The sequence below is a fragment of the Balaenoptera ricei genome, chromosome 11 (assembly GCF_028023285.1).
Source record: "Balaenoptera ricei isolate mBalRic1 chromosome 11, mBalRic1.hap2, whole genome shotgun sequence".
Lineage (NCBI taxonomy): Eukaryota > Metazoa > Chordata > Mammalia > Artiodactyla > Balaenopteridae > Balaenoptera > Balaenoptera ricei.
Genome location: NC_082649.1, coordinates 39,601,798 through 39,624,427, shown reverse-complemented (window position 1 = coordinate 39,624,427; position 22,630 = coordinate 39,601,798). Strand labels below are relative to the sequence as shown.

The 22,630-nt window shown below is 49.7% G+C and overlaps 1 protein-coding gene across 2 annotated transcripts; it reads left to right on the top strand.

Moving 5' to 3' along the window:
• DEF6 (DEF6 guanine nucleotide exchange factor) lies at nucleotides 1-22,313 on the top strand. Of its 2 annotated transcripts, XM_059938869.1 has the most exons (12): nucleotides 1-122; nucleotides 1,788-1,913; nucleotides 11,601-11,741; nucleotides 12,396-12,581; nucleotides 14,232-14,468; nucleotides 14,564-14,710; nucleotides 18,006-18,114; nucleotides 18,303-18,601; nucleotides 19,684-19,850; nucleotides 19,980-20,178; nucleotides 21,443-21,533; nucleotides 21,737-22,313. In XM_059938869.1, the coding sequence occupies exons 1-12, from the start codon at nucleotides 27-29 to the stop codon at nucleotides 21,958-21,960; spliced, it is 2,022 nt and encodes a 673-aa protein (XP_059794852.1). In that variant the 5' UTR covers nucleotides 1-26; the 3' UTR covers nucleotides 21,961-22,313. The 2 variants fall into 2 exon arrangements, with proteins under 2 accessions (XP_059794852.1, XP_059794853.1); XM_059938870.1 differs by lacking the exon at nucleotides 1,788-1,913.
• Nucleotides 22,314-22,630: the final 317 nt, after the last annotated feature.

The following is a 22,630-nucleotide window of genomic DNA, read 5'->3' as shown; positions in this document are numbered from 1 at the left end:
CCCTGGGCCGGGCGGGTGCCTCAGCCATGGCCCTGCGCAAGGAGCTGCTTAAGTCCGTCTGGTACGCTTTCACCGCGCTGGACGTGGAGAAGAGCGGCAAGGTCTCCAAGTCCCAGCTCAAGGTGAGGGGCACCCGGGGTGCAGGGGAGGCCGGCAGACACGTCTCATCAGCCCCTGCTGCCTGAAGCTAGACTTGAGCCCTGTGCTCCTCCTGGGGCACCCAGCTAGCCAGGGACCCAGGAGGGGCGGGAGGGCCCGTGCTGGGGAACTGGGGCAACATGGCCTAGTGGATGCTGCTGCCCCCTGTCCAGAGGCCCCAGTGAGGTGTGTGCAGGGCCATTGCCCAGAGCCCTGGCCCCCAACTCTCGGGAGAGTAGAGGTGCCATCATGGGGTTGTGAGGGCCACGGGCCAAGCTACATCCCAGACTCCATGTGATGAGCACACGTCTCCCCAGAGTCAAGCTTGGGCACACACCCTACTCCTTCCTGCCGCTTCCTCCTGGCTTTGAAGAGAGACAGTTAGCTAGTACTTGTCAGCCACTTCCTCTCGGAGCTGAGAGAGAGGGTTAGAGCCTCTCGCAGTCCCAAACCAGGCCAGCTCAGCCATCCTTCGCAGGAGAGCTGCTCCTCTGGACCTTGCCTCCCAGGTGGGACAGAGGTGGGAAGGGGCAAGGACTGAAGACCCCGTTATACTGCTGCCTGGCTCACCACCCTCCTCACACCTACACGCCAGGTTGGGAAACTTACCTTAGACCTTGAGAACTCGAGTAGGGAAGGGGTGGAATCTGAACCCAGGGAGGAGCCCCATCAGTGATTGCCCTGAAATTCATGCTTGGTCCTAGATAATTCCTGGGGGGCCGAAAAGTTTCTCTCCTTCTTTCCTGTAGCCCCGCATTAGTGCTGCCTTCACCCTAGTTAGTGGGGAAGAAACAAGGCCCTAGGCCATTGGAGCCAGGGAACGCAGGGAGTCAGGAGCAGGGTGGGCGTCAGCCCTCTGGGATGAACCTAGGGGTTCATTCATTCACTCTACAAATGTTTACTGAGTGCCAGCTATGTGCCTGGCATGAGGCTAGGCCATAGTATCCTGGCATCTCCCCTGCCACCCACCCCCCACAGAGGAGAAGTGCAGTCTCAAGGAAACCTCCATTCTAATTGATCGAGCTAGGAGGTGCCTGGAAACCTGGGAGAGACGGATGGGACAGATTAGGCATTGTACCCCACCCCGATTCCATCCCCCTACTTTTGAACTTGGACACGATGAACTTGGATGTCCCAAACTGGTCCTATCCCATAATCGACCCCTTAGCCAGACTTGTGAGCATCCAGTAAATGATTCTTGGCTCCCCCAGGAAGGAGAGTCCACTACCACTTTTGATCATCTGAGAGAATCTCCCAACAGACAGGTTCTTCCTTACGTTCTACTTAAATTGTCTTATTGCAGGTTATGTAATCTAGTGAGGTCTTCAGTATCGATAGAGGAAAAGCAGATCATCCAACATCCATGCTTGAGGAAACTCCATGTCCTACATCCACCTCCCACTCTGCCCCTTTAATATCTTTCAGGAACAATCCCAACCTCCATGGTTTGTTGTCTCCAAGGTTCCATTTTCTACCACTCCATTACCTGTGGCCCTGTGACACCTCCAGGCTCTCTAAGCCTTTCATACAGGGAAGATACAGCACTCCGTGGCTCTCTGTTTCCTGGGCCAATCAGGCAGTAAGCCTTCTTAGTTTAAGCCTCTGTCTTGGCCTCTAACTGGGCGGATGCCTGTTCCCCACCCCCACAGGTTGAGTATTTGCAAGGAAGATCGCCTGGGGAGCTTGCATACTTGAACCATCTGCTGTCTTTGTACCACGTCGCAGCTCACTTTGAGCCCACTGCCAGCAGCCTCTGTGGTCCCACAGGATCAATGGTAGATTTCAATCCACTCCACAGAAAACTTGTCCACTCTGGGAATCTGAGCTAGCAGTGGGAGCCTCAGGCCCGGCGGCAGGTGGGACAGAAATGGCAGGGCCCATGTCATAGGAGAGGAAGATAAGGAAGGCAATTCTCCCTCAAGCCCATGGTGCTAGATACTGGAATGGGAGGAAGTAGTGATAGTGTTGGGGGTGGGGATGCCGGAAAGGCAAAAGAGCAATAGAGAAGTGGCCAGAAGGCAGAGGAAGAAGCAGATGAGAGAGACAGACCCGCAGGGCACACTCCTTCCACTGAAAGACTTGGTGAGAAGGGAAGAGATCGTGGGGTTAGCCTGTCCTTGCTAAAACTGTCTCTGGCCTTGGCGTCCTCAGTTGGGAAGAGGCAGGAGACCTGCACCAGCCCAGAGCAGGCTATGTCTGTCTGCAACAGTCACCACTTCTCCCTTGATGTGTTGGTAGAAAGGCTGCCACCAGCTGTCCTGGGCAAAGCCGTGATGAGGCCAGAAGGAGGAGGAGGAACAGCAAGTCCTCTGAGAAGTACCCCCAAGGAGTCAGGATTGTTTTCTCTGAAGAAGAGTAGGCTTGGGGGAGAGATGAGATGAGTTTTCTTCTCTGAATTCTTATAGAAAGTACAGTAGCCTTTGTCCAGGTGGGTTGAGAAAAATAAAAATAGATCAATAAGAATGGCACTTCTGCCCAGAACGGATTTAGGTTGAACACAAAGTTTCTCAGGACTGTGAGCTTTTGCAGGGTCCTCAGAATCTCCCTCTCTAAAGAGCTTTAGGAGTGAGTTCCCATCCTGACAGAGGGCTGCAGGGAGGGGAGCCTTGGGAATGATGGGTTTCCTAATGGCCATACCATCTTCCCTCTGGGAGCAGCTTTGGCTTTAGGCTTCATGGATGATCAGCTAAGAATTTGGCTTCCTCACTCCCTGACTGCCAGGGCTGGGGTGAGGGGCCTGAGATTGGGCTCATGGTTGGAGCAGTGTGTCTCAATGAGGATCCTAGGAGGCTTACCACTTCCCCTTGACAGGCAGGAGAAGGGGGAAGGCAGGGAGGGTGAACTAGGGCCTTCCCTACTTGGCTCTGTCAGGTCTCCCAGGCTCCTGAGCCTCTCATTGGCACTCAGGGCAGTCCTGGGGCCCAGGGAGGGTCTCTTGCCCACCGAGAGCCTCTGAGCTTTGGGCTGTGTCTCCTCTGGAGAGGGACAACAACCTTCTCCTCGGAGAAGGAGAGGAGAAGTTAATAACAACTCTAGTCCAGGAATCTGATGAGTGGGGTCTTCAGCTTTGCCCTGACCCCTGCCTGCTGTTGGTCTCCTCAGTCTAGAGTGTGGAGGAAGGGGAGGATGATTCAATGATGTGCAGAGCACTTGACTCAAGAGCTGTATAAGCTGAGGCCTATGTTGCTGCCCAGTAGGGTGACCTTAGGCAAGTCACTGCCCATCTCTGAACCTCTGGTTTCTCATCTGTAAAGCCTGAGGGCTGAACTGGGGATCACCAAGCTCTCTGGCTAGCCTCTGAAAATAAATTTTAACAAAGTACCTCAGGTAGGTGAAATTGATCCTTGATGCAGCCTCTCCTCTCCCTTTTCTGAGCCTCTGTCTTTCCTTTGATGCTGACAGCCAACCCCTCCAAGCCCCTTCTTGCTCTCAGCAGGCACACAGCTAATCCAGAGATTCCCACCTTTTAAAATTCCTGGTGCTACTTCCTCATGATAGTTTTGCTTTAGTACCCCACTGGTTGAGAAAAATACATTCAGTGACTCTTAAAAAGGATCTGTATATTTTAAAAGAATCACTTAGCACCTAGATACATTTAAAGACTATAGGCCATCTAAAAAAGAGAGAGAGAGAGAAAGAAAGAAAGAAAGAAGGAAGGAAGAAAAGGAAGGAAAGGAAGGAAGGAAGGGAGGAAGGGGGGAGGGAAGGAGGGAGGAAGAAAGACTATATAGGCCATATAGGAGAAAGAAATTAGTCATTCTTTTTGCAGTTAGTGCTTGGTACTTTTATAGATTCCCAAACCCTCTGTATCTGCGTCTACTCCTGAAGTCTGCAAACTACAGGACCATGGGCCTGGCGCCCATCGCATCGCTGCACCGGAGTTTTTAGGGAACTCCCAAGCCCCCAGGGGAGAACCACACCCCCACATGCCTCCAGAGGAAACAGTGAATAAATGAAGCCTCTCAAAGGTCAATGGCTGCCAACCCAGAGGTCAGGGACTGCTTGGGTGGGTGGGGGAGACAGAGAATCCCCTCTGGGGGAGCCCAAATGGCAGCTTGTGAAAACTACAGACACCTGGACCCCACCCCTGGAAACTCTGAGTCAGTAGGTCTGGGCGGGCCCCAGCAGATTTCAGTTTCAGCCAGCTCCCCAGGTGATTCTGATGCTTAACCTGAGCCAATGTAGCAGAGATCTAGCGCAGGGCTTTAGAGTCAGACTCTGAGCAAGAGGACACTCCACCTCTCTGAGCCTTGGTTTCCTCCTCTGTAAAAGGAGGATAATGAGAGCCCTGCCTCCAGGGCTAAGGATTGATTGAAATCAGCAGGTGGGTTCCGCAAGCCAGCGTCCACTCCTGCCATTTCCTTTCCAGCATGACCCTCCTCTGGTCACACTCTCTCCCCACCCCCGGCCCTTACCCGCACCCAGGCACAGGAAACCTGGCAGTCTGAGGTCAGCTGAGCTCTCTGGGGGGAGGCCCTGAGCCCTCAGTGTCTGGAGCCTTTAATTCCTCTTTGTCCTGACACCTGATGGCTAACAGGGTCAGAGCCTCTCTGCCCTGGGCTCGTCAGATTCCCCTGGCAAAAGGTACAGGTGAGGAAAGTCTTAGAGGACAGCGTGGGCCAATGAACCAAAGAGAGGAACAGCTCAGCTAACTGTATGCTGCTGGGTGGCAGGTTCTATCCTGGGGTGGGAGGGGATTTGTACATTATCTCCTTGAACTCCATTTTTAGAAATGTGAAAACTCAGCCCCAGCGAGGTTCATGTGCTCAGAGAGATTCAGTTCATGTCCTTCTGACTTTTGTATTTTTCCTACTTTTCCCCTTGAAGCACTTCGGTTCATTCAGTAGATATTTATTGAGTATCCATTATATGCCAGATCCAGTGATACAGCAGTGAGTAAAACAGACAAGACACCGCACACTTGTGTTGCTAACGTTCTAGTCAGAAAACACAGATGATAAAATAAGTAAAAGTGCGTGATGCATGACATGGAGGAAAATAAAGCAGAAGATATCCCTATCCTTACTGTGGGGGGTAGAGGGGATAGGATTACAGATTTAAATAAGGTGGTCAGAGAAGCCCTCCCTGAGAAGGTGACATCTAAGTAAAGATCAGAAGGAGGAGAGGGTGTGAGCCATGCCGTGACCTGGGCGAAGAATGTTTCAGGTTGAAGAAATATCAAGTGCCGAGGCCCTGAGGCAAGAGTGTGCCTGGTGTGTTTGAGGAATGTCAAAGGGGCCAGAGGGGCTGGAGAGAAGTGAGCAAGAGGGATGAGGTCAGAGAAGGTACAGAGTAAAATCTCTGGAAAGACTCTGAGATTTTACTCTGAGAACCTTGGGAAACCACTGCAGCATTTAAGTTAGACTTGAGGAGTTAGTCAAAAACATTGATTAACACAATGTGGGAGACATTGTGTTGAGCTCTGGAGTCAGGGTTGAGATTAGAGTCCTTGCTGCCCTCAAGGAATGTGGAACACCCAGAAATGCTCACACCAACAGGGAACAGCAAAAGAACATTATTACAGAGCAACTTAATAGCAGGGTACATTAATAACAGTGGTTAATGGCACCCTTTGTTTTTTAGCTCTATAGTTTAAAAATTTTGTCATGTAAACAATATATGCTCCTAGTTGAGAAGAATATAATTTTAAAGAAGTTGAAATTTACTAGAAAAGTAAAACATGTTTTACTGGTTAAAAAAATTGAAAGACAAAAATAGTGTTAAAGAAGGTGAAATTTCCTCCCCTCCTTGGGGAAGAGTGGTAGGGTGATAGCTGTTAACAGTTTGCTGAGTCTTCTAAATTTTTTCTATGTACAAATAAACTTATTAGGTTGAACTATATGAAATTGCTGATGTTTGATTGTTTTGACCTACTAAAATAGCAGTTTAATATGGTTCAGCATAATCTTTGCACACATATTATTTTACAAATATTTCATTCTACAGCTTGCTTTTTTCCACCTGCCAGTATAGTATGCATATCTTTCCATGTCTGTTCATACAAATATAATAATAAAAATAGCTCACAACTTTTATTAAGCAATTTCTATTATTCTACTATGTACCCGGTGCTGTGCTAAGCTCTTTGTTCTAAAACACCCTGTGGAGCAGGCGCCTTATTTTCCTCAAAGAGGAGGAGACTGAGGTCTTGGAGAAGTTAAATCACTTGCCCATAAGTACACGTGGCAGAAGTAAAATTTTCAACCACACACAGGTCCATGACTTAGGTGTACCTGTCCCCTCTTTTTTTTTTTTTTTAAATATTTTACTCTTTTTTTTAAAAATAATTTTTTATTTTATTTATTTTTATTTTTGGCTGTGTTGGGTCTTCGTATCTGTGCGAGGGCTTTCTCCAGTTGCGGCAAGCGGGGGCTGCTCTTCAACGCGGTGCGCGGGCCTCTCACTATCGCGGCCTCTCTTGTTGCGGAGCACAGGCTCCAGACGCGCGGGCTCAGCAATTGTGGCTCACGGGCCTAGTTGCTCCGCGGCATGTGGGATCTTCCCAGACCAGGGCTCGAACCCGTGTTCCCTGCATTGGCAGGCAGATTCTCAACCACTGCACCACCAGGGAAGCCCCTACCTGTCCCCTCTTGAAGGAGCCTTGGGCTGTCTCCAATGCCTCATTTATTCTCTCTCTCTTTCTTTCTTTCTTCCTTCCTTCCTTCCTTCCTTCCTTCCTTCCTTTCTTCTTTCCTTCTTTCCTTCCTTTCTTTCTCTCTTCCTTTCTTCCTTCCTTCCTCCCTCCCTTCCTTCCTTCCTTTCTTCCTTCCTTCCTTTCTTCCTCCCTCCCTCCCTTCCTTCCTTGCTTCCTTTCTTTCTTCCTCCCTGCCTCCCTCCCTTCCTCCCTTCCTTCCTTCCTTCCCTCCTTCCCGCCTTCCTTCCTTTCTTTCTTCCTTTCTTCCTTTCTTTCTTCCTCCCTCCCTCTCTCCCTCTCTCCCTTCCTCCCTTCCTTCCTTTCTTCCTTCCTCCCTCCCTCCCTCCCTTCCTTCCTTCCTTCCTTTCTTTCTTTCTTCCTTTCTTCCTTTCTTCCTTCCGCCCTCCCTCCCTCCCTCCCTTCCTCCCTTCCTTCCTTACTTCCTTTCTTCCTTTCTTCCTTTCTTTTTCTTCCTCCCTCCCTCCCTCCCTTCCTCCCTCCCTTCTTTCTTTCCTCCCTTCCTTCCTTCCTTTCTTCCTTCCTTTCTTTCTTCCTTTCTTTCTTCCTCCCTCCCTCCCTCCCTTCCTTCCTCCCTTCCTTCCTTTCACCATGCCGCAGCTTGCGAGATCTTAGTTCTGGGACCAGGAATCAGCCTGTGTCCCCCACAGTGGAAGCGCAGAGCCCCAACCACTGGACTGCCAGGGAATTTCCCAATGCCTTTTATTCTAAACTATGCTTCAGTGAGCATTCTTGTACAGGTAACTGTTCTCTTGAGCATCTATAGATTGGATGATTAAAAATGCTGGGGTCATGCCCAATTTTATGTTTGATACAGTCTTGCCCTCCAGAAAGACTACCAATTCACATCTCAACAGTGGGGCATTTGAGTCCCCATTTCTCCACAACCTCCTCAATACTTGATAGTATCAGTCTTTTGCATCTTTGCTAATTTGTTAGGTAAAAAATTGCACTTTCTATATGAGAAGGGAACTTATATTTGTTCTGTGCAGAGCTAACTCTCACTCTCTCTATATATATATATCTCACTCCATCCTCATGGCCCCTCTGCGTGGTGGATATTATCCCCTGTTTTACTGATAATGATACTGAGGCTCAGGGGGTGAAGGAGTTTATCCAAGGTCTCATAACTAGAAAGCGAAGGTTCCTGGCCTTCCATGTCCCCCCGCACGCTTCACTGGAGTGTAGCCATTTGGCTGGGCTATGCAGGAAGCTTCCTCAAAGAGGTGCTTTAGGAGGCTTGAAAAAAGATAAAGACATGGGTAATTTGAAAAGAGGCCAGGAGGCAACAGGTAGAAATATGTGAAACTCTTAGGATAACACCTATCTCTTCAGAAGTGGGTATTTCTCTTGTGTTGGTCACCCTGAATTTTAAGTGCTAAGCATTGAGTGGTGGCACCTCTTAAGAGTGTGGATTAGTATCCTATGACCACAGATGTATTAATCATGTCTTCTCTGGATATAGGTGGTAGAAACCAAACTCAAAATAACTTAAAGGAGATGTTATAGATTGGCTCACATAACCAAAACTCCAAGCATAGTATTGGCTTCAGGCATGGCTGGATCTAGGTCCTCAAATGATGACTTTTTATACCTTGACTCTGCTTTTTTTCACTGATAGCTTTATTCTTAAGCAGGTACTTCCCACACATGGACAAAAATGTCAGCTACATCTATCTTCTAACAGCTTAACTCTTTCCATGTATACCCATGGGAAAGAGTACACCTCTTCTCCACTAGAGGAGGCAAAAATCCCAGGGCTGATTCTCATTGGTCTAGATTTGGTCATGTGCATCCTTGAACCAAACACCACGACTCCAATGTGCCCACCCCTGCAGCCAGCTGGGGTAGGGGTGCAAATGGCCAATACCACAGATATTGAAAATGGGGGAGAGTAACTTCTCAAAGGAAAATCAAGGCTCTATTACCAAAATAAGGGAGGGGGGCAGAGTTCATCAGGAAGAAACTTCAGATGTCCTTTAGAACAAGAGTAGGCAAAACCAAAGATGGCACATGAGATAATTTGAAGATCATGAGAATGAGGATTGGGGTGGGGATCAGAGATGGCTGTCCAGAGGGAAAGGAGGGAAAAGAGAAACACCAACCCCTTGCTGGGCCCTCCAACTTCCCACTTTGCTGAGTTGAACCTGAGGCCCAGGAGAACATTGGGAAGAAGTCTCAAGCCCTTCTCCCCCTCCTCTCACAAAAGAGAATAAAGAAATGAAGACTTGGTATACACGCCATCTCTAGGATGTTGCCAGCTTCTGCCTCAGAGCAGCTGATTCCAAGGTGGACTGCTGGTGGTGGAAGCAGCCCTTAAATACAGCATTTATTGACTGCCTTTGGTGCGCAGAAGAGGACATAGGTGCTGTGAAACATAAAGATGAACAGAGACCTTGCCTCCAGAGTTCACTATATAGTTGGGGAATGAGGCTCAGGGTCAATATATATATATTTTTTTTTGGTTATAAATTATTTATTTATTTATTTTTGGCTGCATTGGGTCTTCATTGCTGCGCGCAGGCTTTCTGTAGTTGTGGCGAGCGGGGGGCTACTCTTTGTTGCAGTGCGTGGGCGTCGCATTGCGGTGGCTTCTCTTGTTGTGGAGCACGGGCTCTAGGTGTGCGAGCTTCAGTAGTTGTGTCTCGTGGGCTCTAGAGCACAGGCTCAGTAGTTGTGGCTCATGGGCTTAGTTGCTCCACGGCATGTGGGATCTTCCCGGACCAGGGCTCAAACCCGTGTCCCCTGCATTGGCAGGCGGATTCTTAATCACTGCGCCACCAGGGAAGCCCCAGAATCAATATTTTAATGGGGAAGCAGCCTTCAGAGCCGGGAACAACCAGTTGCAACCTCAACTCTGCCACTTACTCTTAACCTCTCCAAGCCTCAGCATCTTCATCTGAAAAACAGAGATAATAATGTCTGTATGTCACAGTTGCAGACATTAGATGTGGGGTATAGAAAGCACCTCAAACAGTGGCTGGCACATAGTAGGTGACAATTTTTAATCATTCACGCTGTCTTTGATAAGTGCTATAACAGAATTACCCCAAGACAATTTTATTTTTTTCCTGATCTCCTTGTTCAAGCTTCAGCCTCTTTGTTCTAATATCATGGGTTTGTTAACCAACCCATTTCCCCTCTGTACTCTCATGGCCGCCATCCCTTTTAGCCTTGTCCTCCACATCCCACAGACCATTTTTCGTGCCCCTTCTTTGCTCCCTCTCCAGCTCCCTTCCATCTTTAAAATTTATTTATTTATTTATTTATGGCTGTGTTGGGTCTTCATTTCTGTGCGAGGGCTTTCTCTAGTTGTGGCAAGCAGGGGCCACTCTTCATCGCGGTGCGCGGGCCTCTCACTATCGTGGCCTCTCTTGTTGCGGAGCACAGGCTCCAGAATGCGCAGGCTCAGTAATTGTGGCTCACGGGCCTAGTTGCTCCGTGGCATGTGGGATCTTCCCAGACCAGGGCTCGAACCCATGTCCCCTGCATTGGCAGGCGGATTCTCAACCACTGCGCCACCAGGGAAGCCCCCCTTCCATCTTTAGAAGAGCAGTGACTGGAACTGCACATGCCCTCCCTGGAGCAGACACACTGGACTCTAGGCACACTGCAGCCTGAGTCTCTGATGGTAGATGTCAGGCTTCTGCCCTTGAGCTTTGGGATCTGCAGAGCTGGATTTGAATCCTAGGCTCTTGCTCAGGGTGGGTCCTTGGGCAAGTTATTGAGTCGGTTGAGCCGCGGTGTGCGGTGTCCTTGTCTGCAGAAAGGGCACATACCTGCCTGACAAAGAGCATGGCTGCCTTGGTTTGAATCCCAGCTCTGTCAGCCCTGTGCCCTTGGGTGAGTTACTTAACGTCTCAGAGCCTAGAGGTTTTTTTCATCTGTGAAATGAGGATATAAACGCTTGTTATGTGGGTTAAGTGAAGTATATGTAAAGTGCTGAGCACAGTGCTTGGTGCATAGCAAGTGTACAAGTTTTAGTTTTTTGGATTTTATTGAGGTATAATTGACATTTTAATTTCAGGTTTACAACGTAATGATCCTGTATTTATATATATTTTGTGAAATGATCACCACAGTAAGTCTAGTTAACATCTGTCACCATACATGGTTACGCAAAATGTTTTTTCTTGTGATGAGAATTTTTAAGACCTACTCTCTTAGCTACTTTCAAATATGCAATACGATATTGTTAATTATAGTTACCGTGCTATATATTATATCCCCCCCAGGACTTTTTAAAATTTATTTATTGTATTTATTTATTTAGCTGTGCCAGGTCTTAGTTGCTGCACGCCGGATCTAGTTCCCTGACCAGGGATCAAACCCATGCCCCCTTCATTGGGAGCTCAGAGTCTTAACCACTGGACCACCAGGGAAGTCCCCTCATGACTTACCCAAAGTTTGTACCTTTTGAGCAACTTCACACATTTCACCTCCCCACTCCACACCTCTTTCAACAGTCTGTTCTCTGTATCTGTGAACACCTTTTTTTCCCTTTTTAAAATATTCTACGTATAAGTGAGGTCGTATGGTATTTGTCTTTCTCTATCAGACTTATTTCACTTAGCATAATGCCCTCAAGGTCTATCCATGTTGTCAAAAATGGCAAGATTTCATTCCTTTTTTAATGACTGAATAACATTCCATTGTGTCTATATATACAGAAGCTTTAGTTATGATTGAATTGAATAATGTATGCAGAAGACTCAGCCAGGATGGGGGTGGGGACAAGTGGGGAGGTGGGAGCCGCCCTTTGGCCCAGTTTTGGTTGGGGTTCAGGAAGGCAAATTGCCCTCTGTCTCAGGTGCTGTCCCACAACCTGTACACTGTCCTGCACATCCCTCACGACCCTGTGGCCCTGGAGGAGCACTTCCGAGATGACGACGATGGCCCTGTGTCCAGCCAGGGGTACATGCCCTACCTCAACAAGTACATCCTGGACAAGGTGGGGCCCCTCTAACCTCTCCCCACTTCCCAACCTGACCAGCACCCTAATACATTGCCACCCCAACTCCTCCCCCTATGAACCCCATTTCTGTCCCCTCTGTCCATCCCTGCTCTCCCATCTCCATCCTTCACCTCCCAGCCACTTGCCCCCTCCTGGCTCCCCTTAACTCACTCTCAAGCTTCCTCCTCTCTATCCTAGCCTCCACCTTTCCCACAACCTTCCACCCCGTCCCTGCCTAGGTTCCAGCTGTCAATTTTACAAAAGACTCTCCAGTTTCCCCCAAGTGCCGTCTCCCCTGCTCCTCCCAGCTGTCGCTGTCTTCTCAGGTTCTCCTTGACTGTCCACTCCCTCCTGGGCTTCCCCTTCTTTCTCCCTGGGCTGAGGGACCTGAGTGAGTTTCTCTGTGTGCAGGGGATTTGGGGGCAGTGGCTGTGAGGGAGTGGTGGCAGTAGCAGGGCTGGGGGCTGGGGTCAGGCTGGTTGGTCAGCTAGTTACCTGATCATCAGCTCAGGGATTCCTCAAGTTAGAGCCCCAACATAGCAGGGTAGGGAGCAGGGGAATAGATGACCCTAAGAAGCCAGCTGGAGCCTAGTTGGGTGGTAGAGCAGGGACGGGGCAGCCTTCTCAGCTGACTTGCCGGCCTGGTGGCAGGTGGAGGAGGGGGCTTTCGTTAAGGAGCACTTTGATGAGCTATGCTGGACCCTGACGGCCAAGAAGAACTATCGAGTGGATAGCAACGGGAACAGCATGCTCTCCAATCAGGATGCCTTCCGCCTCTGGTGCCTCTTCAACTTCCTGTCTGAGGACAAGTACCCTCTGATCATGGTTCCTGATGAGGTAAGCCCCAGGGACTTTATCACTTGGGGACAGACCTTAGCAGAACCATGAAGGAGGCCAAATTGCCTCCGTACTTTCCCACATCCCCTTTCTTCTTTATCTCCCCACCCTGGGACCTGTTCACACCCATCTGTCTCCAGATGCTTAGAAGTGTCCATATCAGAACAATTATGCCTTCTCCCAGGAGGTCAAAAACTACACTTCCTTCAAGACTCTGCTAGCCCTCACAGTAGGGAAATGATCTGCAAATTCTATTTACACAGAGATGTGAATGCCTGATACATTACTGGGCATTTAAAAATGAGAACATTTAAAATCAAATGGCAGGATTTTAGGCACTGTGGCAATCTGAGAAGGATGCTATTATTAGGGGAATAGAGACCTTCCTGGGATATCTCTCCAGTTACTCCAAGTGGGCAACCAAGTCTGCCCCTGGTTTCAGATTTTCTCTTCCTATCTTCTACAATATAGGGGAGAGCCAGGGAAGACTCAGCTCAGGGCCCCAGAGAAGGCATGCTGGGAGTAGAGGCCTAGAATCCAGCCTCTACCTCCTCAACTCATGGGTGAAGCCAGGGCAGATGCCCCCCCTTTTCCAGTCACCCTGCACCCTCCCTCTACTCCCCCTCCTCTCTCCCCTGTCTGTTCAGCCTTCTCCTGACCCTTTAGACCTTTTGGTGGTTGTGAAGATACCAGGGCGAATTTAGGTCTTTAGAGTAGGGTACGTGGGGGAGAGATCCACCGTATTTGCAAGAAGTCCTGGCACATCTAACTGTGCTCAGATTCGTGCCCTTGCCTCTGTTTGTGGGAAGAGTGAGGGGTGCCCCGCCCCACTCCCAGCGGAGACCCAGTAGCCCCCAGAGTGAAAGTCCTGGAGAGAGTTTCCCAAGAAGCTGCTGGGGCAGTCGAGGAACACGTGTCCATCTGTATAGACACCTGGCTGGCTGGGCATCTTTGTCAGACACCTGCCAGTCAGGGCGAGGTGGCCTCTCAGAGGTCAGAAAGCTGCTTGCTACTGTGATCAACATGCAGTGTGAACCAAGTGCAGCAGGAGGTACCCCAACCACCACTTCCTTTTCCTCTGTAACGGGTTTCCTGTCCCTGCTCTGCTTACTCCACCTCCAATCCCCTTGCCCTCCCATAGGGGAAGGATCCCTAAGGTTCGGGCTTGGGGCTTGGAATAAGGACTCATGGGATGCGGATCTGAATTGAGTTCTGGCTGCTACCAACTTGCTGTATGATTCAGAACAAGTCACTTCCCCCTTTGAGCCTCAGTTTTGTCACCTGCAAAGTGAGGATATTGGATGAGAGGGCCCTTGTTCCCCTGTTGACATTTTCTATGACTTGCTGTCTCGACCTGGCCCTTGGCCCCCTCAGCTCCCACCTCGCCCTGCCCTTAAGTCAAGGCAGGAAGGAGTGGGACTGGAGCTTGGGGAGGGGATGCCTGAATTGAAGTTGGGGTTCCAGGATCCCCTCCTACGTCTCTACTCAGGTGTCCTCCAGCGTTTAGTTGTTTTGTCCTCTGACCCTACTCCCCATCCTGTCCCTGGTCACTTCTGCCCAGGCTCCGGGTGCCTGATGGGAGCGCCCCCTGGTGTTGGCACCAGCGCCACAGCCTGCTGCAGCCACCAAACCTTCCCTCCCCCCCTCCAGGTGGAATACCTGCTGAAGAAGGTGCTCAGCAGCATGAGCTTGGAGGTGGGCTTGGGTGAGCTGGAGGAGCTGCTGGCCCAGGAGGCCCAGGCAGCCCAGAGCACCAGCGGGCTCAGCGTCTGGCAGTTCCTGGAGCTCTTCAACTCAGGCCGCTGTCTGCGAGGCGTGGGGCGAGACACCCTCAGCATGGCCATCCACGAGGTCTACCAGGAACTCATCCAGGACGTCCTGAAGCAGGTCAGGCCCGGCTGGGAACTAGGGGAGGACCCCGAGGAGGGTGAAGTGGGTGGGGGGGGCGCCAGTGATGCCTCTGACTTTGCTCTGGCTGGCAGGGCTACCTGTGGAAGCGAGGGCACCTGAGGAGGAACTGGACAGAACGCTGGTTCCAGCTGCAGCCCAACTGCCTCTGCTATTTCGGGAGTGAAGAGTGCAAGGAGAAAAGGGGTACAATCCTGCTGGATGCGCAGTGCTGCGTGGAGGTGAGGGGGACAGTTGAGGGGGTAGAGCACATCTCAAGGCTCAGAGGGGCTCCAGTGCAGTGTGAAGGCAAGGGGGTCAGGAGGAGGGTAAATGGGAAAAGCCACAGTGACAAATTCCCGCTTAGATGAGTGCAACCCAAATACAGTTCACCCTTGAACAACACAAGTTGGAACTTATATGTGAATTTTTTTCAATAAATAAATTCAGGAGTACAGCGCCATCAGCAGTTGGTTGAATTCGCAGATGTGAAACCAGGATACTGAGGGCTGACTTTAAAGTTATATGTGGATTTTTGACTGGGCAGAGGCTTGGCACCCCTAACCCCTGCATTGTTCAAGGGTCAGTTGCATACCTGGGTACCTCAAGGCTATTCTCAGCCATGGCAGCAATTTTTTTTTTCTTTTAGAAAAGTAACACACTTTATTTTTTCTTCCAATTTTATTGAGCTATAATTGACATACAGCACTGTATAAGCTTAAGGTGTACAGCATAATGATTTGACTTACATACATCATAAAGTGATAAGCACATAAGTTTAGTGAACATCCCTCATCTCATATAGATACAAAATTAAATAGAATAAAATTGTCTTGTGATGAGAACTCTTAGGATTTACTCTCTCAGCAACTTTCCTGTATAACATACAGCAGTGTTAAATTAATTTATCATGTTGTACATTACATCCCTAGTACTTATATATCTTATATCTGGAAGTTTGTACCTTTTTTTCTTTTTTCTAATTTATTTTATTTATTTTTTGGCTGCGTTGGGTCTTCATTGCTGTGCGCGGGCTTTCTCTAGTTGCGGCAAGCGGGGGCTACTCTTCGTTGTGGTGCGCGGCCTTCTCATTGCAGTGGCTTCTCTTGTTGTGGAGCACGGGCTCTAGGGCGTGTGGGCTTCAGTAGTTGTGGCACACGGGCTCAGTAGTTGTGGCTCGCAGGCTCTAGAGCGCACGCTCAGTAGTTGTGGTGCATGGGCTTAGTTGCTCCGCGGCATGCAGGATCTTCCCGGACCAGGGCTCGAACCCGTGTCCCCTGCATTGGCAGGCAGATTCTTAACCACTGTGCTACCAGGGAAGCCCTGGAAGTTTGTACCTTTTGATGACCTTCATCCAATTACCTTCCCCCCATCCCCACAAAAACCTCCCTCCCCACCTCTGGTAACCACAAATCTGATCTCTTTTTCTATGGATTTGTTTGTTTGTTTTTGAAGTGTAATTGACCTACAATACTATGTTAGTTCCTGTTACAAAACATAATGGTTCGGTATTTCTATATATTTCAAACTGACCTCCACAATAGGTCTAGTTATGATAGGTCACCATACAAAGATAACTATGTAATCACAGTTATTGACTATATTCCCCACACTATTCATTTTACACCCATGACTCACTTATTTTGCACCTGGAAATTTGTACCTCTTAATCTTCCTCAACTTTTTCCTTCCTCTCACTACGCCCCCTACCCTCTGGCAAACACACCTGTTTGTTCTCTGTATCTATAACTCTGTTTATGTTTTGTTATGTTTGTTCATTTGTTTTGTCTTTTTTAGATTCCATATGTCAGCACTTTTTAAAAAAAAAACAAACTGCAAATCAAATACTAAAGTCATTGGTGAATAATGTGGACTTTGCTAAAGATTTTTCAGAGGAGATGGCTTATGTCTCACTCTACCCAGCAAAACTTTCTAAAAATCCTCTTTGAAGTTCTTTCTCCTTCACCCAAATTCCATTCCCTTTGGCAACTCTCTTCCTCCCTATTCTTTCTCCCTTCCCATCCCTTTTCCTGCCTTGACTCTGTCCATTATTTTAGAGGCTTAAAACAACAATTTTAAAAACTGTAGTGAAAAAATATACATAACATGAAATTTGCCATTTTAATTCATTTTGTGTTACAATTTTGTGTTACAATTCAGTAGCATTAAGTATATTTTGTGTTACAATTTTGTAACAATTTTGTGTTACAATTCAGTAGCATTAAGTACATTCACATGTAACCATCACAATTATCTATTTCCAAAACTTTTTTATCATCCCAAACAGAAACTCTGTACCCATTAAGCAATAACTCATCCGCCCTTCCCTCCAGCCCCTGGTAACCTCTATTCTGCTTTCTATCTCCATGAATTTGCCTGTTCTAGGTGCCTCATATAAGTGGAATCATATACTATTTGTCCTTTTATGTCTGGCTTCTTTCACTTAGCATAATGTTCTCAAGCATGTTGTGGCATGAATCAGGACTTCATTCCTTTTTATGGCTTAATCATATTCCATTGTAAGGATGTACCACATTTTGTTTATCCATTCTTTGATGGGTATTGGGTTGTTTCCATCTTTTTGCTATTGTGAATAATGCTATTATGAACATCCAGGTACAAGTTTCTGGGTGGATATATATTTTTTCTCAGGGTACGTACCTAGGAGTAGAGTTGTTGAACCATACATTAATCCTATGTTTAATTTTTGAGGAACAGCCAGACTTTTCTACAGTGGCTGCACCATCTTCCATTCTTACCAGCAGTGTATGAAAGTTCCAATGTCTCACCAACACTTGTTATTTTACATTTAAAAATGTTATTATTATAGTCATCCTAGGCTCTGTCCATTTTTGTCACATAGGGAAACAGCTGTCAATGTGGAAACAGCACAGATCTAGGCAGAAATCCAGCTCCACCACTAATAGGCAGTGTGAATTGGGCGAGTTCCTGGACCTCTTAGAGCCTCAGTTTCTTTCTCTGTAAAGTGGAGCTAATAATCCATGCCTGGTACAGACTCTAGAACACATGAAGCTCAGTAGGTGGTAGCTATTATTTTCCACTAGAATGTAAGCTTAGGGAAGGCAGGGATTTGGTCTGTTAGGCACATCTCAGTATCCCAAATGCCCAGAGCAATGAGTGGCACTCAGTAGACACTACAAAATATCTGTGGAATGAATGAATGGAGAACTTTCTCAACAGGCAGGGCTTTGTGGAAATGAACGGTCTCGATAGTGAGGACCCTGTCATGGGAGATGTTCCAGCGTGACCTGCATAAACACTGAGTGATCGCTCTGTGCTAGGCCCCATGGGGAGATACCAAGAGAACAGTCCCAACTTCAAAGAGCTGTAGGCACACAAGTATCCCCATAACTAACCTTCAAACCGGGCCACGCAGGCTCCTGGCAGAGTGGGAGGGGTGCCCGGGGAGGATGGTCAGCCAGCGGGGGTAGGGGCTGGAGCTGCAGCACCCCTGGGGCAGGTGTGGCCCTGACTCCAGTGAAGCCAGCCTGTCTGGGGCCATCCACCCTCTCCCAGGTGCTGCCCGACCGAGAAGGGAAGCGCTGCATGTTCTGTGTGAAGACTGCCTCCCGCACGTACGAGATGAGCGCCTCAGACACGCGCCAGCGCCAGGAGTGGACGGCTGGTGAGTGCTCGCTGGGTGGCCTGGACCTGGCTGGGCCTCAGTCGCCTCATCTGTGAAAAGGGGGTGATAGCACTTTGCCCAGCGGGAGGCAGGGCACTGGACACGGGCAACTCCTAAGGCCCCTTTCTGGCGGTGGGTCACCTCGAGGCTGCCCTGCCCCCGGCCAGCCCCTCCCGCTCCCTCCGCAGCCATCCAGACGGCGATCCGGCTGCAGGCCGAGGGGAAGATGTCGCTGCACAAGGACCTGAAGCAGAAGCGGCGCGAGCAGCGGGAGCATCGGGAGCGGCGCCGGGCGGCCAAGGAGGAGGAGATGCTGCGGCTGCAGCAGCTACAGGAGGAGAAGGAGCGGAAGCTGCAGGAGCTGGAGCTGCTGCAGGAGGCGCAGCGGCAGGCCGAGCGCCTGCTGCAGGAGGAGGAGGAGCGGCGCCGCAGCCAGCACCGCGAGCTGCAACAGGCGCTCGAGGGCCAACTGCGCGAGGCTGAGCAGGTGGGGCCGCACAGCTCTGGAGGCGGTGGGCTGAGGGGTGTGTTGCGGTCAGGCCTGGGAGCTGAGCACTGGGGGCGGGGCATGGGGCGGAGCCTTGGTCGAGGGCGGAGCCACGCATTGAGGGATGCAAGTGGAGGCGGGGCTTGTCTTGAGGGATTTTGGGGACAGAGCCTGTGGGCTTGAAGGATGGGTATGGGACGGGGACTGTGCCAGGAACAGGGCCTGTGGGATAAGGAACCTGGCCGAGGGATGGCTTGAGAGGAGAGACGGTAGGGGGCGGGGCCTGAGCCTACGAAATGGGAGGGTCGGACCTGAGTGCTAGGTGTAGAGTGGGACCTGGTTCAGAAACCTTGGCTGGGGGCGGGACTTGGACAGAGGAGCTGCTAAAGACGGTGTGATTGGGGATGAATTTGGACCAAGCAAGGCTGGACTAGGTTGGACTAGACTTGATCTGAGTTTATAATGAAACCAGTTTGGGGAATGCAGGATGGGAGGAAGGCAGGATGAATGTGGAGGCAGATTAAGCCTGTAGAGGCAATTAGATTTAGGATTTAAGAGATCTAGATCTGGAGTCGGACACTGTGGATTCAATCCCAGCTCTGCCTCTTAGGAACCCTGTGATCCCAGGCAAGTTACTGAGCCTTTCTGTGCCTCAGTTACCTGTGACATGTTGATGCCAATAGAACTTGGCTTATAGAGTTATGGAAAGGAGGATCAACTAAGGAAACACTTTGAGTTATAATTGTTATAACAATTATAATTATAGTCATTCCCTTCCAAGCACTACCCTAATTATAATTATAAAACGTTATATTATAATGTATAATAATAACTATTAAGGCTGGTGCTGAAAAGGGGATGACTTGAGCCCCTTTCCACCATGTAGTTCACCGATCATTATCTGAGTTAGTCAGGCTTGCTGAGGAGATCAGATCAGGAAATGTTGACATGAAGGAACTCCCCAGACCCTCACCCAGAGATAAGCAGTTGGGCTGGCCTAGCAAAGCCCTGGGGGAAGGAGCAGCATACTTGCTGCCTCTCTCCCCCATGCCCCCATTGACCTGGCTCCATTTCCCGAGCAGGCAAGGGCCTCCATGCAGGCTGAGATGGAGCTGAAGAAGGAGGAGGCTGCCCGCCAGCGGCAGCGCATCGAGGAGCTGGAGGAGATGCAGCAGAGGCTTCAGGAGGCCCTGCAACTGGAGGTGAAAGCTCGGCGGGACGAGGAGGCCGTGCGCCTAGCCCAGACCAGGTAGAACTGAAGGGGCCCCTTCTGCTTCCCCTCCCTGACTTCCCGACCCCCCACCCCCGACCCCGCACCACTTGCCGAACACCTGCGAGGTGCCTTGGCTCTGGAGGTGACACAGTGGATGCCTGGCAGACTGCTGGAGGAGGAGGAGGAGAAGTTGAAGCAGCTGCTGCAGCTGAAGGAGGAACAGGAGCGCTACATTGAGCGAGCACAGCAGGAGAAGCAGGAACTGCAGCAGGAGATGGCCCTGCAGAGCCGCTCCCTGCAGCAGGCCCAGCAGCAGTTGGAGGAGGTGCGGCAGAACCGGCAGCGGGCCGACGAGGACGTGGAGGTGAGGCCCAGGTTGGAGCAGGTTGGAGGCTGCCAGGTGAACGGGGGTGAGTGCGTTAACGCACAGGCTCTGGAAACTTCCCTCAAGCTCTATCCCTCAGGCCCCATCATTGCCTGGCTATGTGACCTCTGACAAGTTGCCTAACCTCTCTGAGTTCCAAGTCCCTTATCTGAGAAAGGGGACTGCTAAAAGCATTGCTATGAAGATTAAATGAGATAACACGTGAAATTAAGTATGTAGTAAGCACTGAAGAAACCTTAGCTACGACTTTTACCATTGTTATTAATCTGGGCAAAAATTTTTCCTCCTACTCTTCCAGCCCCTACTTTGCTATCCCTGTACTTTGGCTCCACTCTTTGGAGCCTGAATCTCCATAGAAGAAGATTTTTTTTTAAACTTTTGATTTTTTTTTTTTTTTAATATTTATTTATTTATTTATTTATTTATTTATGGCTGTGTTGGGTCTTCGTTTCTGTGTGAGGGCTTTCTCTAGTTGTGGCAAGCGGGAGCCACTCTTCATCGCGGTGCACGGGCCTCTCACTATCGCGGCCTCTCTTGTTGCGGAGCACAGGCTCCAGACGCGCAAGCTCAGTAATTGTGGCCCACGGGCTCAGCCGCTCCGCGGCATGTGGGATCTTCCCAGACCAGGGCTCGAACCCGTGTGCCCTGCATTGGCAGGCAGACTCTCAACCACTGCGCCACCAGGGAAGCCCTGATGTTTTGTTTTTATTAATGTTAATTATTTTATTTTGCTTTGTTGGCCTACATGGTCATTGTAAAAAATTCAAACACAGAAATAAGTATCAAAGAAAGGGAAAGTTCCTCTATGATTCCCCACCCCACAACCACTGCTAACGGCTGGGTGAACACTGGAGCAGAGGCTTTTGCATTAGGTCTTGGGAAGGTGGTGTAATGCAGTGGTTCAGAGCTCCATGTATGTCCCTGGGCAAGGCACTTAACCGCTTTTGAATTTGTTTGTTGTTAACTTCTGCTCTGGAAGTTAAATAAGATGTTAGTGCATCTTAGCTGCTTAATAAGTGGAAACTATGATTATTTCTGACCCTTTGAGGGCCTGTGAGTCCCCTGAAATTGGATGCCAACTCTGTTCACATACATAACTCTTTATGAACATACATGAGTTTTTCTGGGAAGATGATCAATAGCCTATGTCAGATCCTAAGGGGCGTGTGAACCTGAAAAAGGTCAAGACTCTCTGTCTTGGAGGGTGGCTCTGACCCACTCCTCCCTGGTCCTGCCCCGACAGGCTGCACAGCGGAAGTTGCGCCAGGCCAGTACCAACGTGAAACACTGGAATGTCCAGATGAACCGGCTCATGCATCCAATTGAACCTGGAGGTGAGAAGGGTTAGACCCTGGAGCTTTCCCTGGAGTGAGGAGGGAGAAGGGAGGGTGGAAGGGATACCCCCAGATCTACAGAACCAGCACAGAACTGAAGGTCAGCGGGTTCTCCTTTCCCCCAAGGGCTGAGGCAAGGCCCCTCAACTTCTTCCCTTTGCATGCACCTTGCTCCTTCCTCATACCTGCTTTTTTTCTGCCAGACAAGCGTCCCACCACCAGCAGCTCCTTCACAGGCTTCCAGGCCCCTCTACTCGCCCGCCGTGACTCCTCCCTAAAACGCCTGACTCACTGGGGATCCCACGACAACAAGACCCCCTCACCCAGCAGCAGTGAGCAGCAGAAGTCCCTCAGTTGTGGGGAAGAGGCGCCCATCTCAGCTTCCGCCCCTCAGGAAGATAAAGTGGACCCAGCACCAGAAAACTAACCTCTGCTAGCCTCTTTCCCCCAACCTCATGCCTACTAGGACCTGGCCACAGCTGGCCTGTGGGTGACACCAGCCCCTGCAGAAGAAGGAGCTACAGTCCTGGTGCCAAGGGCCCAGGCCCTCCAACCACGAAACAGTCCAGAATGGAACCTGGTTCATTTTTTTTGCACCAGCCCCAGGCCCCAGACCACTGAGGCTGTCAGGGACGTTGATCCTTGAGAACTTGACCCTGTGCCTTAACCCCAAGGACTCTATGCCCTAGGCTGGGAAAGAGAGTCAACAAGCAAGCCAGGGGCCATCTGTCCCCAGACTGCCACCAAGTTGTGGAGGCACATTTCCAAATAAAATCAGCTCTTGGGATAAATTATGCATCAGGTCTATAGTCTGTCTCTTCTACCATTTTCTCTCTTCTTCCCTCAAGTCCAGTTATATGTCCCAGAAAGAGTAAGGTATAATGCAGTGGCTAGGGAAGTACACTCTGCCACTTTCCAACTGGGTGACTTTGGTCAAGTTTCTTCACCTCTCTGTGCTTCAGTTCCCATGTTGGCAAAATAGGGATAGTATAGTACCTACCTTACAGGGTTGTTCTGAGGATTAAGTGTTCAGCACGTGAGCAAGCACTATTATTGGTATCACCCCAAAGTGTTTATTGAATGTATATTCTATGCCC

Bases quoted from the DNA above. Each gene is read 5' to 3' on its own strand.
- DEF6 (XM_059938869.1), top strand. From the start codon at position 27: ATGGCCCTGCGCAAGGAGCTGCTTAAGTCCGTCTGGTACGCTTTCACC. The intron at 14,469-14,563 runs GTCAGGCCCGGC...TCTGGCTGGCAG, and splicing joins TCCAGGACGTCCTGAAGCAG to GGCTACCTGTGGAAGCGAGG. The intron at 14,711-18,005 runs GTGAGGGGGACA...ACCCTCTCCCAG, and splicing joins ATGCGCAGTGCTGCGTGGAG to GTGCTGCCCGACCGAGAAGG.